General features: G+C 39.7%; 1 protein-coding gene across 1 annotated transcript in view; it reads left to right on the forward strand.

The window, feature by feature from the left end:
• The window catches only part of LOC122550233 (triple functional domain protein-like), a 561,659-nt gene that overhangs the window by 248,154 nt on the left and 298,047 nt on the right, over nt 1-15,458 (forward strand). Inside the window, exon 8 of the mRNA XM_043690993.1 lies at nt 12,148-12,279. Within this exon, the coding sequence (XP_043546928.1) occupies nt 12,148-12,279 (132 nt within the window). The remainder of the gene's footprint in view (nt 1-12,147; nt 12,280-15,458) is intronic.

A 15,458-nucleotide genomic window follows, 5' to 3' on the forward strand; every position in this document is an offset into this window, starting at 1 on the left:
AGGCCAGTCAGTTTAAATTAAACCCCCAAAAAACCCAAACTCCAATCCAGTTTGAATTTACTTTATTGACAATCTTAAAACCCAAGACACAATCCGATGCTTTGGGGTATAAGACCAGGAAAGTTGAACAATTGGGAGGAAAACTGCCAAGCCACCAACATGTAAAGACTGCCTGAAAAATAGCTCTCTTAAAGGTACCTTTATCGATCAGTAACCTGTGAAGCAGAATCCCCAAAGAGGAGAAAAGAAGACAGGAATACAGAGAAGAACCTAAAGCTGTCTGGTTTTGAGATAAGTTTTGTTTTATAAATCTGAATCGGGGAATTTTTATTGGACGAGTATTGTAGAGGGGAAAGTAAAATATGGGTTAGAGGAAGCAGTTGTAACTAGTTGTTAGTTAATTATTCTCAGTTATTCTTTAAGAAATAAAGTTAAGTTTTACTTTAAATAGTTCTTGGACTCTTGGATTTTCACAGATTACTGCATGGGACAAACCTTTTCTGTGTTGCTGGTTTAAGTTAAGCAGGAGGGTTTACCTCATGTCGTAACACCTGCCACTTCAACAAACAGTGTTTCCTGGTCGATATTTCTGTCTCAGGCCTGCTGCAGTGCTCCAATGAGGTTCAGCACAAGTTGGATGAACAGCATCTCATTTCCACTTGGGGACTGTGCGACCCTTAGGACTTATTATCAATTTCAATAATTTGTCTGCCTAGTTGTCTTTTTGTCCACCAGGCTTGTCTTGCCCGATCTCTTAATCCTTTACTCATGCACAGGTACCACCACCACCTTCAACATATATGCCAGCTTTCCCTAGCTACAATCAATTCTTGAGGGTCACTGGACCTGAAACGTTAACCTGTTTTCTCTCCATAGAGGCTACCAAACCTGTTGAGTTTTTTCACCAATTTTTCATCTTGTAGCTTATTTTTGCCTTAAGTAAGTTGACATCTACTATCGCCCATCAGCATTTGTGCTGTCTTCACCTCAATAAAATTTCCATTTTCTTGCAACAAATCTGACTATCTTTCTGTTTTAAGTAAGGCCCCTCTTGTGAATTTTTGTCTCAACTATTCTTATTTCTTATTACTGATTTAATGGAGACTAATTATAAGAACTGAAATCTCTTTTTCATAAGGTAACTTTTGATTTAAAATATTCATTTATTATATTCACCATTTGTACAGTACTTTAAACATTTTGAAAATATACTTAAAATAAACATTGTTAATGCTGTCTGTGAAAAAAAATTGTTAAATAATCCTGAGACTTGAAACATAGAATGTTGCCATATAATTGAAGCAAAGTAGACAAGCAGGAGGCTGGAAGAACATAAGCAAGTCAGGCAGCATCAGGAGGTGAAGTCAACATTTCGGGTATAACCCTTCTTCAGGACTGGGGTTGGAGGTTAGGGGAGCTGCAAATAATGGGAGAGTGGGGGAGAGCTTTTGGGTGGGGAGAGGGGTAGAGTGGTGAGGTAGTAATATGTGAACACAGGTAGAGGGTACGAACTGACTAGTTGATGGGAGGAATGAATCCGATTGGTGACTGGAAGTAAGGGTCAGTAAGTGGAATGGAAGGGAGGAGGAGGGGCTGAAAAGGGAATTAGGGGTTGGGAAGGGAGGTTATTTGAAATCGGAGAACTCAATGTCCAGGCTGTAGGCTGCCCCAGGTGGAAAAAGAGGTGTTGTTGCCTGATTTGCAGTCTGATTCACTGTGGCAATGGAGGAGGCCGAGGATGGTCATGTTGGAGAGAGAATGGGAAGGGGAATTGAAATGGGCGGTGACTGGGAGGCAAGTCAGCCCTTGTGCACCTGGCTGAGATATTCAGCGAAACGTGCCTTTAGTTTACGTTTGGTCTCACCTCTGTAGAGAAGACCACATTGGGAGCACTGGATACAGTAAACTAGGTTGGAGGAGAGGTGGTGAACCGTTGTCTCACCTGGAAGTACTGTTTAGGACCCTGGATGGAGGTGTGCTGCCAGATTTTGCATCTTTTACGGTTACAAGAGAAGGTACTGGAGGTTCGGGGGTGGGGGGGGAATTGGTGGGGAGTGTGATGTGAACCAAGGAGTGGCGAAGGGAGCACTCCTTGCAGAAGGCAGAGAGGCGAGGGGAGGGGAAGATGTTCTTGGTGGTGGGATCTAGTTGGAATTGGCAGAAGTGTTTAAGGATGATCTGTTGGATGCGAAGACGAGTCAATAAAAAAAGTATGCCTATTCACAGGTTAAATTTTATGACATTTTTTATAGACAATTATTAAATTAAAAATGGAATTATATGGTTTGCATTTGAAGATGAATGCTTATATCTTGATGAACACATGTGACTTACTGTGATCGATGTCATGAGAGCTATCTAATACCAGTGAAGCAACAGGCTCAGTATCCAATATTTTATCCCACTAAAGTGATTTTAAGGTGACATCTGTCATTTTGTTGTTGTTGATTGCAAAGATTTAATTTATTTGACTTAATAACCCACTTTGCCAATAGAATACAATTGCCAATGACTATGCTAAGTCTATTGTATCTAAATCATAGTCAGCTAGATGACATTTATATGATAGTTCCTGTAAACGTGGCCAAGATACTTAATACACCTATTTAATGGCATTAATGTTGCAGGTCTGAGATGATCGTAACATAAATAAAGATAAAATAGCAGGCTAGATGTTTATCTTAACTCATCAGTAGAATAAACCTTAATTCTTGTTGCACAGCTTCTAAATATCTCTTAAACATTTACATATTTTTGTTTCCCCTGCACATGCTAAAAGTTTATTTGGTGTATTTTTCCGTGTCAAGAATTATTTTTGTCCTTGTGCTGGTTGAAATTTTTATTCCTCCTTCTCTTGGCATATTTCACATTGAAGTTGTGCCATGGAATTGTTGGTTGATTATTCTTTTTGTTGGCACTTGCAACTGTATTTGAAATGTTTCTGTTTACATGTAAATCAAATAAAAGAACTGATTAGCTCTCTGTCTTAGTGCTATCTGTTTAGTTTCTCATAGCATGTCTGAGCACTTCAGGACCTTTTTCTTCCTCTTTTGAGAAATAATTTGCATGCATTTGATGTTTTTGTGGCATCTTAAAGTGCATTGCAACTAATACAGCCAATGTTCTAAAGTAGAAAAATGTATCTATAAATTTGCTGATAACGTTGTTCCTCAAGCAACAATGTGAAGGACCAGATAAACAATTTTAGCGATGATGCCTAAAATATTGAATATTAAGAATGCAAGTTAGCTCGCTGAGCTGGAAGATTTGTTTTCAGATGTTTCGTCACCACACTAGGTAACATCTTCAGTGAGAGTCTCCGGTGAAGCGCTGGTGATATGTCCTACCTCTGTTTATAGATCTTGGTTTCTTAAGGTGGGTGTAGCTTTCAAGGGAAGCTACATAGGATCTAAGTCGATGTGTTTATTGATGGAGTTCTGGTTAGAATACCATGTCTCTAAGAATTCTCATGCGTGTCTTTGTTTTGCCTGTCCTAGGATGTGTGTGTTATCCCAGTCAAAGTGGTGTCCTTCTTTGTATGGAGAGAAATTCAAAAATCACTATGTTGAATATTTGCTTGAACTTTCCTTTTTGAATAGTTCATTGGATCTGTTCTGTCAACCTGAGAAGGCAGACTAGATTCTAGTTTAACGCATCTTCAGCAGTCAGACCTTCAGTACAGCACTGGTGTCAAAATAAGATCATGCTTTCGCATCTGTTTATTTTACTGGTAGAAGATTTCTTCAGTGCTTTTTTGAAATATTGCTGCATGACATCATTCTCCATAACTGTTGTGTAACACTAATCACAGCTACTATGGATTTCTGATGTCATATCTGAAGAAATCAATAAAAAAAACTGCACTATATAGCATAACCAAATATTAACTGATTTGTGAACATATTTTCACATAGATAAATTCTCTTTTACAAATTTCCTGACATCAGTATAAAGTATTTTGACATTGGGGCGGCACGGTGGCTCAGTGATTAGCACTGCTGCCTCACAGCACCAGGGTCCCAGGTTCGATTCCAGCATCGGGTGACTGTCAGTGTGGAGTTTGCACATTCTCCCCGTGTCTGCGTGGGTTTCCTCCAGGTGTCCAAAGATGTGCAGGTCAGATGAATTGGCCATGCTAAATTGCCCATAGTGCTTAAACTGACAACGACCATGTTAGGTGCATTAGTCAGAGGTAAATGGTTCCGGGTGGGTTCATCTTCGGAGGGTCGGTGTGAACTGGTTGGTCTGAATGGCCTGTTTCCATGCTATAGAGAGTCTAATCTAATCTAATCTAATTGTGGGTGCTGTTTGTAGAATATCTGTTTTCTGTTTAATAAATGTCCTGATCAGAAGACCAAGGCATCTTGTATTCAAGTGGTAAAAAATCTGATGTAGTGATATTGTCAGTTTAAATACTGTTGATTGTGATGTGTAAGTCAAGTCATTGTACTGTTGTGGGGAAAATCACCAGCCTCAGAGTTAGAGTTGGGGTTCAACGACAGAGTTTATTGTACAAGGAAATACTGGAGCTCCAAGGAGAGAGGGAGACACCAACAACACAGTGGTCAGCTGCATGTCTTCTCTCAAGCTGGAGCACATGTCAAGACACTTTTATACATTTTGTAATGCAATAGGTCAGTGATGAGGTTATTGTCTTTGTAACATGATTTGTTTATTGTAAACATTGCAGAATCATTAATAGTTTCAGTACAGTCATTGTCAGTTCCAGCACAGCCTTTGTTAATTTCAGCGTGGTCGTTGTCGGTTTAAGCACAGACCTAATCACTTTCAATGTCTGCGCGGAAGTCCATTGCTGTAGTACTGGCCGCTAATCGCTCTTCCTGAAAGGAATGATTACTGCAGCCCTGGCTATTATCGTTTTGTATTGAGTCTGTATCAAACTGTTAGCATTTCTATCAAAGGTATTGGCTGGACCCAGACACTTCGGCAGGCAGTGTACGCTACTCATGTGTATTCTCTTCCCCACCCACCTCAAACTAATCAACTAGGTTGTGAGTGCATTGTGCTGGCATTCTGGTGGTCCCAGCCAGTGTCTGTATTTGCTCTGCTGTCTCTCTCCATATTGTAGTCCGGCAGCCATCTTATGTGTCAAGTGGCCAACTTGTGGCTCAGCGGCCATCTTGTGTGTCCGTGTGCCTAATGTCACCCAGCCCTGTGCCATCTCCCACTTCAGTTCCATGACTATATTTACAGCCTCAAAAATTATGTGCAATATGAAATGACTCAACTTTTCAACCATGACATGCTATATTTACATTAGTAGTCAGCTGCCTTTTTCACCCCATGGATGCCTGTTTTACTCTGTTATCTATAACAGGACACAAGGGATCAAGCAAATGACATGAGTTGTTTGCAGAGATGAGCGGGAGTTCAAGTTATGCTCGTGCAGAATTGACTCCGCATAATGAATGGTAAAGATGGAGACCATCCACACCCAAGGCAGCGATTTGTGTTCATATCCAGCATATATGTCAACCCATATTTTTGCAAGGATTTTAAGATTTCAAAGGTCGACTAGCATGGTGACATCGATGCTGTACATAATTGCTGTATCTTAATTAAGAATATAAGACCTTAGACGTATGAACAGAAGTAGGCCATTTAACGCGGTCATGGCTGATAGTCCTCCATTTTCTGGCCATTTTCCAACAACCTTTGAATATCTGCCTGATTAAGCATCAGTCCATCTCAGTCCCTTAAATATTCCTCAACCTCACAGCCCACTGCAGTAAAGAATTCCACAGATTCACCACCTTTGAGAGAGTCTTAAATGTGCAACCCATTATTCTGAGATTATATCCTCTAATCCTATAGAAGAGGAAATTACTTTCCGTTTGTTACATTGTCACATTTTTTCACACTGTCAAACCCAACTAGGATTCAAAAATAGAAGCACAGAATTATAAATTGGATATTCATAAGGTTTGCCTTCAAAAGGATTGTAATACTTTGTACTCTTAACAATGAAGAATAATCATCCTGTTGATTTTGTTTAAGTCATTGGAAAACAAAATGAGCCCGAAAACTCAGAGCTCTTTTTTTTTTTAGAGATTAGGTGTAGCAAAGAGGCAAGAATCATGTGGACTTGCCTATCCACTCAGACTGCTTTGCTGGGAATTGTGTGCATTTAAGAATTGGAGATGAAAGGCACACAATTTAGGCCATCAGAAACAGAAACAGCAGTCGGTTGTTCAGCCCCTTGAGCCTGCTCCACCATTCAATAGGATCATGGCTGATTTGGCAATCCTCACTTCCACTTTCCTGTGTTTTCTACCTAATCCTTTCTTCTCCAACTGATCAAGAATCTATCTCTCTGCCTTAAATATTCACAAAGACTCTGCCCTACAGCTCTCTGTGGAAAGGATTTCAAAAGACTTTCAACCCTTTGTGAGAACAAATTCCTCCTTATTTCAGTCTCATATTGGAGTCCTTTTACTCAGAGACTATCCCTTCTGGTCCTAGACTGTTCCATGAAGGGAAGCATCTTCTTAGCATATATCCTATCAATCCCTTCAAGAATCTGAGATGTTTCAATGAGATCGCCTCTCATAAACTCCAGTGAGTAGAATCCCCATCCTGTTTAACCTTTGCTCATGAGACAATTTCTCCATACCTGGGATCATCCTAGTGAACCATTTTTCTGCTGCCTCCAATGAAGTGATATCTTTCCTTAAATAAGGGGGCTAAAACACTAATTACTCCAGATGTGGTCTCATCAGCACCAAGTACGGTTGCAGTAAGATTTCCCTATTCCTATACTATAAACCCCTTGAATTACAGGGCAACATTCTATTAGCCTTCTGATTACTGCTGCACCTATTTGCTAGCTTTCTGTGTTTCATACACACGTACTCCAAATCCCTTTGTGTTTCTGCAACCTTTCTCCATTTAAATAGTATTGTTCTTTTTTTTCCTTCCAAAATGAACAGCTTAACATTTTCCCACATTATACTCCATTTGCCAATGTTTTGTCCACTTACTTAACTTTCAATATCTCTGCAAACTGTTTGTATCCCTCTCACAACTTGCCTTTTCACACATTCTTGTGTCATTAATAAATTTGGCCATAGTACATTCATTTCCTTCCTTTAAGTAATTAATATATATTGTAAACAATTGTACTGATCCTTGTGAAACTCCACTGTTTACTTGTCACCAACTTGGAAAAGAACCCCTTATCCCCATTCAATGTTCGCTGCCCATTAACCAATTCTCAATCCACACTAATATACCAAAACTGTAGGCTTTTAATAAATTCTACATCTATGGTAGCTCAGTACATTAAACTTGATGTGGTACAGAACAGTATAAGTAAGAAAGATCCTTGAGTTTTATGAACTAACTCATCTTTGCTAATGAGTCAGTATGATGAAGACAAACTGGCCAAAGGGGTAGGATATTGCAGGTTGGGAAAGCAGAGGCATTATCAGCCTATTCCTGTTGTTATGATCCCACCAATAGGAATGTTGGACAAGGTGGATACTTGTTTAGATCTGACTTGATATATGCCTATTCACTTAGAGAATATAACACATGCAAGAACTAAGGGTAAGAAAATGAATGTAGGATTAAATTGAAACATTTAATGAATATTTACAAACTTGAACAGAACAAACACAAGCAATAAAGGCTAAGTATGTTCACTGAAGACATAACAATTCTGGACAGCATAAGCTCTATCTTAACCCAAACCATCAGATTTAGCATAATAAAATAAAACAAAAAATTGCGAATGCTGAAGATTTGAAACAAAGACTAAAACTGCTGGAGAAACTCAGCAGTTCTGGCAACATTTGTGGAGATAAAAACAGTTAACTTTTCGAATCCAGACATGTCCCTGACCAGCACAATATTACTATATGATACAATGACTGAGAACTCTGAAAATATATCAAGATTATTTTTACACTGTCACATTTGACCTATCACTCCCTGTCCAAACTGATCACATTGTCATTGTAGCTAAAGGAGGTCAATTAGGCTAAATAGCTTGAGTGGGTGATATAGAATGACACCTATAATGTGTTCAGTCCCTGTGCTGTTGTTGTTCATGGAGGTTTGTTTCCTTGCACTACTCTGCACTTGCTGAATGGTGCCCCTCAAATTAGATATAAATCTACCACCTCTGTCTCATAGGCAGGTGTGCTTCTTCTGAATCTTTATGTGCCAGGGCTGATCACCCGTGGGTGTTGACATCCCCTGGGTTAACACTGATGACGCTTTGGTGGGCTCATCTTGAATACTGTGTGTGATCGTGTTGTGATGTCTTGCCATGTCCTGAGAGATGATGCAGGAAACGTAAATCGATTAATCCAGGTTGCTGGCAGTTAATTTATATACATTTTAAAGTAATTAGGTATTTATGGATCACTGTAGTTTAACTGTTTTGTAAAGTGGACTGGTATTTAGAATATTGATTACTGCTTTGTTGGGATTAAGTTGAACTGGTAATATAAGGAAATTCAGAGTGAAACACATCTTCCTGGCATTCTTATTCAAAATAGCTTGAAGATGCCTTTAGCTCATATTTCTAATTTTAGTTTACTATGACAAATTGAGGTCAGCAGGAAAAAAAATGCAGGATTTTATAAACCCATAAAGTTTTAGAAGACCAAGGAATGACCAAGGGCCAGTTTGAAATGAAACATGAAGATCATTTTAATGGAAGATCAAAGAATAGTGACAGTACTAAATGAGTGGTTTGCCTTACGTATCATAAAAGGATGTGGTAGTGGCAATAAAAGGATACAAGGAGAGAAGGGGGAAATAAAAAGGGTAATTACAACTTTTTAAAAAGGCAGCGAGATCTGAGTAGAAAAGATCTCTGGCAGTATACGTCCCATACTGCAAAGAGATGTCAGAGGAAATGAAGTGGCTCTGCTCAAAGTTTTTCAGTTAATCTTGAAAAGTGGATATAATACCAGAGAACTGGAGGCTTACTCATAATGATCCATCTATAAATTATTTCTACTGGGAAGGCCACGAATGAGCGAAATCTTTTATGTCCATGGGCAGTTTATGTTTCGAATGTCATGACTTACACTGTGTTGGAAATTTCTCCTGATAAAACAGAATACTTTATGTGCATCCTGTTTATTTTAGTGCATGGTTCAGCATATATCTTAGTGGGAAGCTCTAAAAAAGACTCATATGGAACTCAGTCTTAACTCTGTTTCCCTCTCCACAAATACAGCCAGATCGAAGTTTCACGGAAAACAGTATTTTCTGTTTTTGTTAATTTAGGCTGATTACCTACAAAAGGCAAAAGTGAAACCAGGTGTCTATCAACTAGTAAGTCTGACATTGGTAGTATGGGGTTTAGAGGCCATAATAAATGCTAAATTTCAGAGCACCTGATGTGTGTTTCAAAGGGACAATTGTGTCCAACAATGAGTTCTTTCAGAAAATAAAATTGAGTTGATTGATAAAGAAGTGACATTTGAATGGTTCCAGAAAGGGGGCACGCTAATATAGGTAAATCACTAAAGGAAATGTAGCAGAAAGGATAGACAGTTGGCCAGCGGACAAAAACAGAGTATCACATTTAACGCAAAAACAGAAATACTTGGTGAAACTCAGGTCTGGCAGAATTTGTGGAGAGAAAGCAGTGTCAACATTTTAGGTCCATTGACCCTTCTTCAGAACTGATTGTAGCTAGAAAAGGGTTGGTATATATATCCTGAAAATGGCAGTTGGAGCTGAAGGCGTAAAGAATAGGTGAAGGTGAAGCCCAACAGCAGTTGGGCAGACAAAGAAATAGATAATGGTGAGTCGGGAGAAAGAAATACTGTTAATAGAGACCATTAGTGGGTGAAAATGAGTTGGTTGTGTGAAAGCAGTCCTTGAGATGACAAGACTTAATGTGTGGGGGTGCAGGAATAACATGAAAGAAGGTGCTCAAGCCCTGAAATTATTGAACTCGATATTGAGTCCTGAAGGCTGCAGGGTACCCAAGTAGAAAATGAAATGCTATTTTTCCAGCTTGACTGGAGCACTGCAGCAAGCCTGAGATATATATATTGGTCAGGAAACATGGCGGTGTGTTGAACTGGCAGGCAAACAGAAGGTTGGAATCATTTTTTCAGGCAGAATATAGGTGTTCTGCAATGCGGTCACCCAGTCTGCATTTAGTCTCCGTGCAGAGGATACCTCATTGTCAGCAGGAAATACAGTAAACCAAATTAAGCAAAGTCGAGAAGTGTGGTGCTGGAAAAGCACAACAGGTCAGGCAGTATCCGAAGAGCAGGAGAAGATGTTTCAGACATGAGCCCTTTATCAGGAATGTTGGGGCATGGGGTGTCGGCAGGAGAGAAGGGAGCTGGGAGTGTGATAGATAGATGCAGGTGGGGGGGTGATGGTGATAGGTTGGAAGGGAGGTTGAAAGGGAGGGTGGGGAGGGTACAAAATATCAGCAGTTACATTGGCATCTTTTTCTTCGCTACATTGATGATTGTATCAGTGCCACCTCGTGCTCCCACAAGGAAGTTGAACAGTTCATTAACTTCACAAGCATCTTCCACCCTGACCTTAAGTTCACCTGGACCATCTCAGACACCTCCCTCCCCTTCCTGGACCTCTTCATCTCCTGCAACCGACTCAACATGGACATCTACTTCAAACCCATTGACTCCAACAGTTATCTGGACTGCAGGTCTCCCCCCCCCGGAAAAAACGCTATTCCTTACTCCCAATTCCTCCACCTCCAATGTATGAATGATAGAATGAATGAATCATCGAATCCCTACAGTGTGGAAACAGGCCCTTTGGCCCAACATGTCCACACCGACTCCAAAAAATTTTCCCACCCAAACCCATTCCCCTAACCTATTACTGTACCTTTACCGCTGACTAATGCACCTAACCTACACATCCCTGAACACTATGGGCAGTTTAGCGCAGCCAATTCACCTGACCTCACTTCTTTGAATTGCGGGAGGAAACCTGAGTTTCTGCTCCCAAGAGGAGCAATTCCTCTCCAGGTTATGCCAGATGGCCTCCTATTTCAAGGATACAATTTCCCCTCCCAAATGGTCAATAATGCCTTCCAGCACATCTCTTCCAGTTTCTGCACTTCCGCCCTCAAACCCAACCTCTCCAGCCGCAATAAGGATTGAAACCTCACCCCAGTTCTCACCTTCCACCCCACTAATCTCCGGGTACAGCACATTATTGCCTGCCATTCCCGCCACCAACAGTCAGACCCCATCACCAGAGATATATTTCCCTCCCCATCCCTATCAGCATTCTGCAGAGACCAATCCCTTCATGACTCCCTCGTTAGGTCAATGCCCCCCTGAAATCCACCTTCCACTCCCGATACCTTCCCTTGCTACCGCAAGAGGTGTAAGGCCTGCACCCACACCTCTCCCCTTACCTATGTCTAAGACCCCAAAGGATCCTTCCACATCTGGCAGAAATTTTCATGCACATCCAAACGTCTCATCTAGGTGTTGGTGCAGATTTTTATTTTCATGATGAAAATTTTTGGAGTGAATATGGAATATTTTTTTTTTTGATTTGTGATAAGTGATTGTTACTCCAAAATTATCTCAGTGAGGAGAGCCTTTTAGTGCATTGGTTGCTTGACCATGGCACTGCTTTTCCACAGAGTGTGGGAGAGTTTATAAAAAAAACATGAATGCTTGAAACAGATTATCATATAGGGCTATGTGAATGAGGTGAGGAGCAGTGGCATTTGTTGCAGGTAGGAATGCAAAGTACTGGAGCCTTTAAATTAAGATCTATGTGAACCTATTCATTGTTTGCTTAAGAATAGGCTGTCAAAAAACCATTCCTATACTTCACAGAAATTTTTATTCCTGAAGTTGTAAAACAAAGTGCATGCTAACTTACTGTAAAGCTATGGGAGAATAGATTAATGTTATAAAACCAGTAAATGTTGCATTTATTTTGAGCAAGAATAGATGAAATGCTGAGATGGAGGCATCTGTTTGTATAGTGTTGCTTCAATTAGTGGTTAATATCAATGAAGAACACCAAAATGCAGTTTCCATCTGCTCCCAGGTAATCAATGCAGTCTGAGTAAGTGACATCAAGCAGACAAATTTGTTCCCCGAGATGCTGTAAACTGGTATTTATCATTGACTATGAATTTCTATTTCCTAGTACATGAGCAATGTGGATTCATGGTGTAAGGCTTGTGGAGAGGTTGAGCTTCCTTCAGAACTACAGGATCTGGAAGATTCCATTCACCATCACCAAGGTTTATATGAACAAATAACATTGGCATACTCTGAGGTAAGTGTTTCACTGCTGTGCAAATGGTGAGATATTGGATAAAGAGGTCCAATAATTTCTAAGTTTAATACAGGTTTCTACTCAATATTCACGATTAGCATTTGCACTGAAATTTCTAGAACTACTTACATGAGAATGTTGTAAGATGAGTATAAATATGCATAAATAATCAGAACAAAAGGTAAACTTGGAACTTCTGATGTTTTCTTCCATTAAATCTCTCGGTTTATACTTCAACTTTTAAAAACAAACATTTATGTGCATTAGGAATAGAGTCATAGAGCTGTACAGCATAGAAACAGACCATTTGGTCCAACTTGTCCATGCGGACAAGATATCCAAAATTCTGCAGTCATTCAGTACCCAACACCTACCAGCCTTGCCCTTCACCTGAACAGGAACATACTGTCTCTGGTTATCTCATTTTTGAAGGCTTCCCCCTTCCCAACAGTCTCTTTACCTGCAAATACTACCCCCTCCCCCAACCAAATCAACTTTTGAAAATTCTTGCCTAATACTGTCAAAATTGGCTTTCCTCCAAATTAGAACTTTAACTTTTAGATGGGGTCTATCCAATTCCTATTTTGAAACTAATCGAATTATGATCACTGGTCCCAAAGTGTTCTCCCACTGACACCTCAATAATCTGCCCTGCCTTATTTCCCAAGAGTTTTGCTCCTTCTCTCACAGGTACATCCAGATACTCAGTCAGAAATTTTTTTTGTACACACTAAACAAATTCCTCTCCATCCAAACCCTTAGACTGGTACTGTCATAGTGTTGTGTTTGGAAAGTTAAAATCCTCAACCTCAATAATTGCTACCCTATTATTTTTCCAGCTAACTGAGATCTCCTTACAAAGTTGCTTCTAATTTTCTGCTAATTATCAGGGGGTCCATACAATCCCAGTAAGGTGATCATCCCTTTCTTATTTCTTAGTTCCACCCAAATAATATCTCTGGATGTACTCCCAGGAATATCCTCCCTGTACAGCCATAATGTTGTTTCTAGTTAAAAACACCCCCTTTTCTATCCTTCTGATTGCATCTATACCCTGGAACATTAAGCTGCCAGTCCTATCCATCCCTGTGCCACATTTGTGTAATAGCTATGATATTCTATTCCCATGTTCCAACCATGCCCTGAGTTCATCTGCCTTACCTGTCAGACCTCTGGCATTGAAATAAATGCAATTTAATTTATCAGTCCTACCTCGTTTTCTGCTTTGCTCCTGTCTGCCCTGACTGTTTCACTCTCTCCCTTTCCCAACTGCACCAGTCTCAGACTGGTCTCTTCTCACTATCTCCCTAGGTCCACAGAAAGTAATCCAGATATTGTGACCCTCGAGGACCTATTTTGTACCTTTTTGCCTAATTGCCCATACTCTTTCCTCAGCATGTGGTCTTTTTTTGTCCTGTGTCGTTATTTCTAACGTGTACAATGACCACCCTGCTGGTCCCTCGCCCCTTTGAGAATATTCTGCACCCTCTCCAAGATATCCTTGATCCTGGCAACAGGGAAGCAACACACAATTCAGATATCTTGTTATCAGCTGCAGAAAAGTGCCTCTGACTTGAGAGGCCCCCATCAATATTGATCACTTGGAACCTCACGCACCCCTTGTTACAATAGAACCAGTCTCAGTACCAGAAACCTGGCTGTCAGTCGCCTGCTACATTTTCCAAAACTTGTTTGAAATGGGGATAGAGCCAAGAGGCTCCTGCATTACCTGCCTACCTCTCCTACCTTTCCAGGAGGTAACCCATCTACCTGACTCTATCTGCAGTTTTTCTACCATATTGAAACTGTCATCCATCACACCTTTTTGTTCCTGTAAATTCCTCATTGCCTCAAACTGCCATTCCAAAATATCAGTGCGATCCAGTAGGATTCATAACCAAACACACTTCCGGCAGACATAATAATCAGTAACATTGAAATTTCTCCTCACTTCCCATATCCGATAGGAAGAGCATGTCGTTTTACTAAATGCTATCTTGCACAATATCTTGTAACAATATACAGATTCAGAAAATAGTACAATCTTACTGCTCTAAAAACATTGCTCCAGGATAACTTAGTATCTATGTTTTATATTTTAAGCTTTAATGCAGACACAGATAAAACACATAATCTTAAAAACCCTACTCTCCTCACTATTTACAAACAAAAATGTAACATTACTCTTTAAAAAACAAAATAAGCCACTTAGTTGCTCCCCTCTGTGAGCTCCTTCTCCAAGGTCAGCTGTGAATGTCACTATTTCTTTATTTTTCTTGGAACCACCGCCAGTGTCCAGAAATATTTGAAACTAAACAGCAGAGACAGTTAGAAGTGAAGCTGAGTCACACAGCTGTGCAAGTTTACTTCTCCGTTTTTACATCTCCCACATAGTACCTCCTTTGTTTCAGTTCTTCCTTTTTTAAAATGCTGTTGTTTTCAGGACATTTTTTTCGAGGTTCCAAAACAGTGCACCAGCTTATAAAACAGTAATTACTGCTCCAAAAACTTTAGGAAATCAGCTCCATCACTGAAAATACTTCAAAAAGGGAGTAGTGCTCAATTACAATTTTTACCCATGCTCCATCTTGGATTACCCAGAATCCTGTAGCACATCATTTTTAAGGAAATATAATGATAAAATCTTTGTTTAATGTAATTCATTCTGATACCATAAAAATGCATTAGCTGATGCAGAAAATATAACATTGGTCTCTGTGAGTAATTAAAAACTTACCAATAGACACAAGAAATACGTTTCTAGCTGCATCTTAAACATTAAATGTATGTAGAGAAGCCACTCAGACCTGAAGTTCATCTGGATTTTGCATGAGTAACTAAGCTTTATCAATGCAAGATTGAGTCTTTTTTGCTAGCTGGAGCATAAAAACTGTATTGCGTCACACATAATATAGATTTATTCAATTTTCTGTGTTAAAGATCAGCTTTATGTCATACTTAGGTCATTAGTTTTTTCACAATTTTTGAGGAAATATAAAATATTCCCCTCTGAGTTGTGTGATGGATTTAAATAAAGAGTTCTTTCCGAGACTTTCAGAGAAGTACTTTGTTCAGACTGTTTTGAATTTTTGTTTATTCCAATTATGATCTGTCATAATCTTTCCTCATATACTGGAAAAAGAAGTAACATTTGATAGTGAATTTATTCTGTAGATTTC

This window comes from Chiloscyllium plagiosum, chromosome 5 (assembly GCF_004010195.1).
Source record: "Chiloscyllium plagiosum isolate BGI_BamShark_2017 chromosome 5, ASM401019v2, whole genome shotgun sequence".
Taxonomy (NCBI): Eukaryota; Metazoa; Chordata; class Chondrichthyes; order Orectolobiformes; family Hemiscylliidae; genus Chiloscyllium; species Chiloscyllium plagiosum.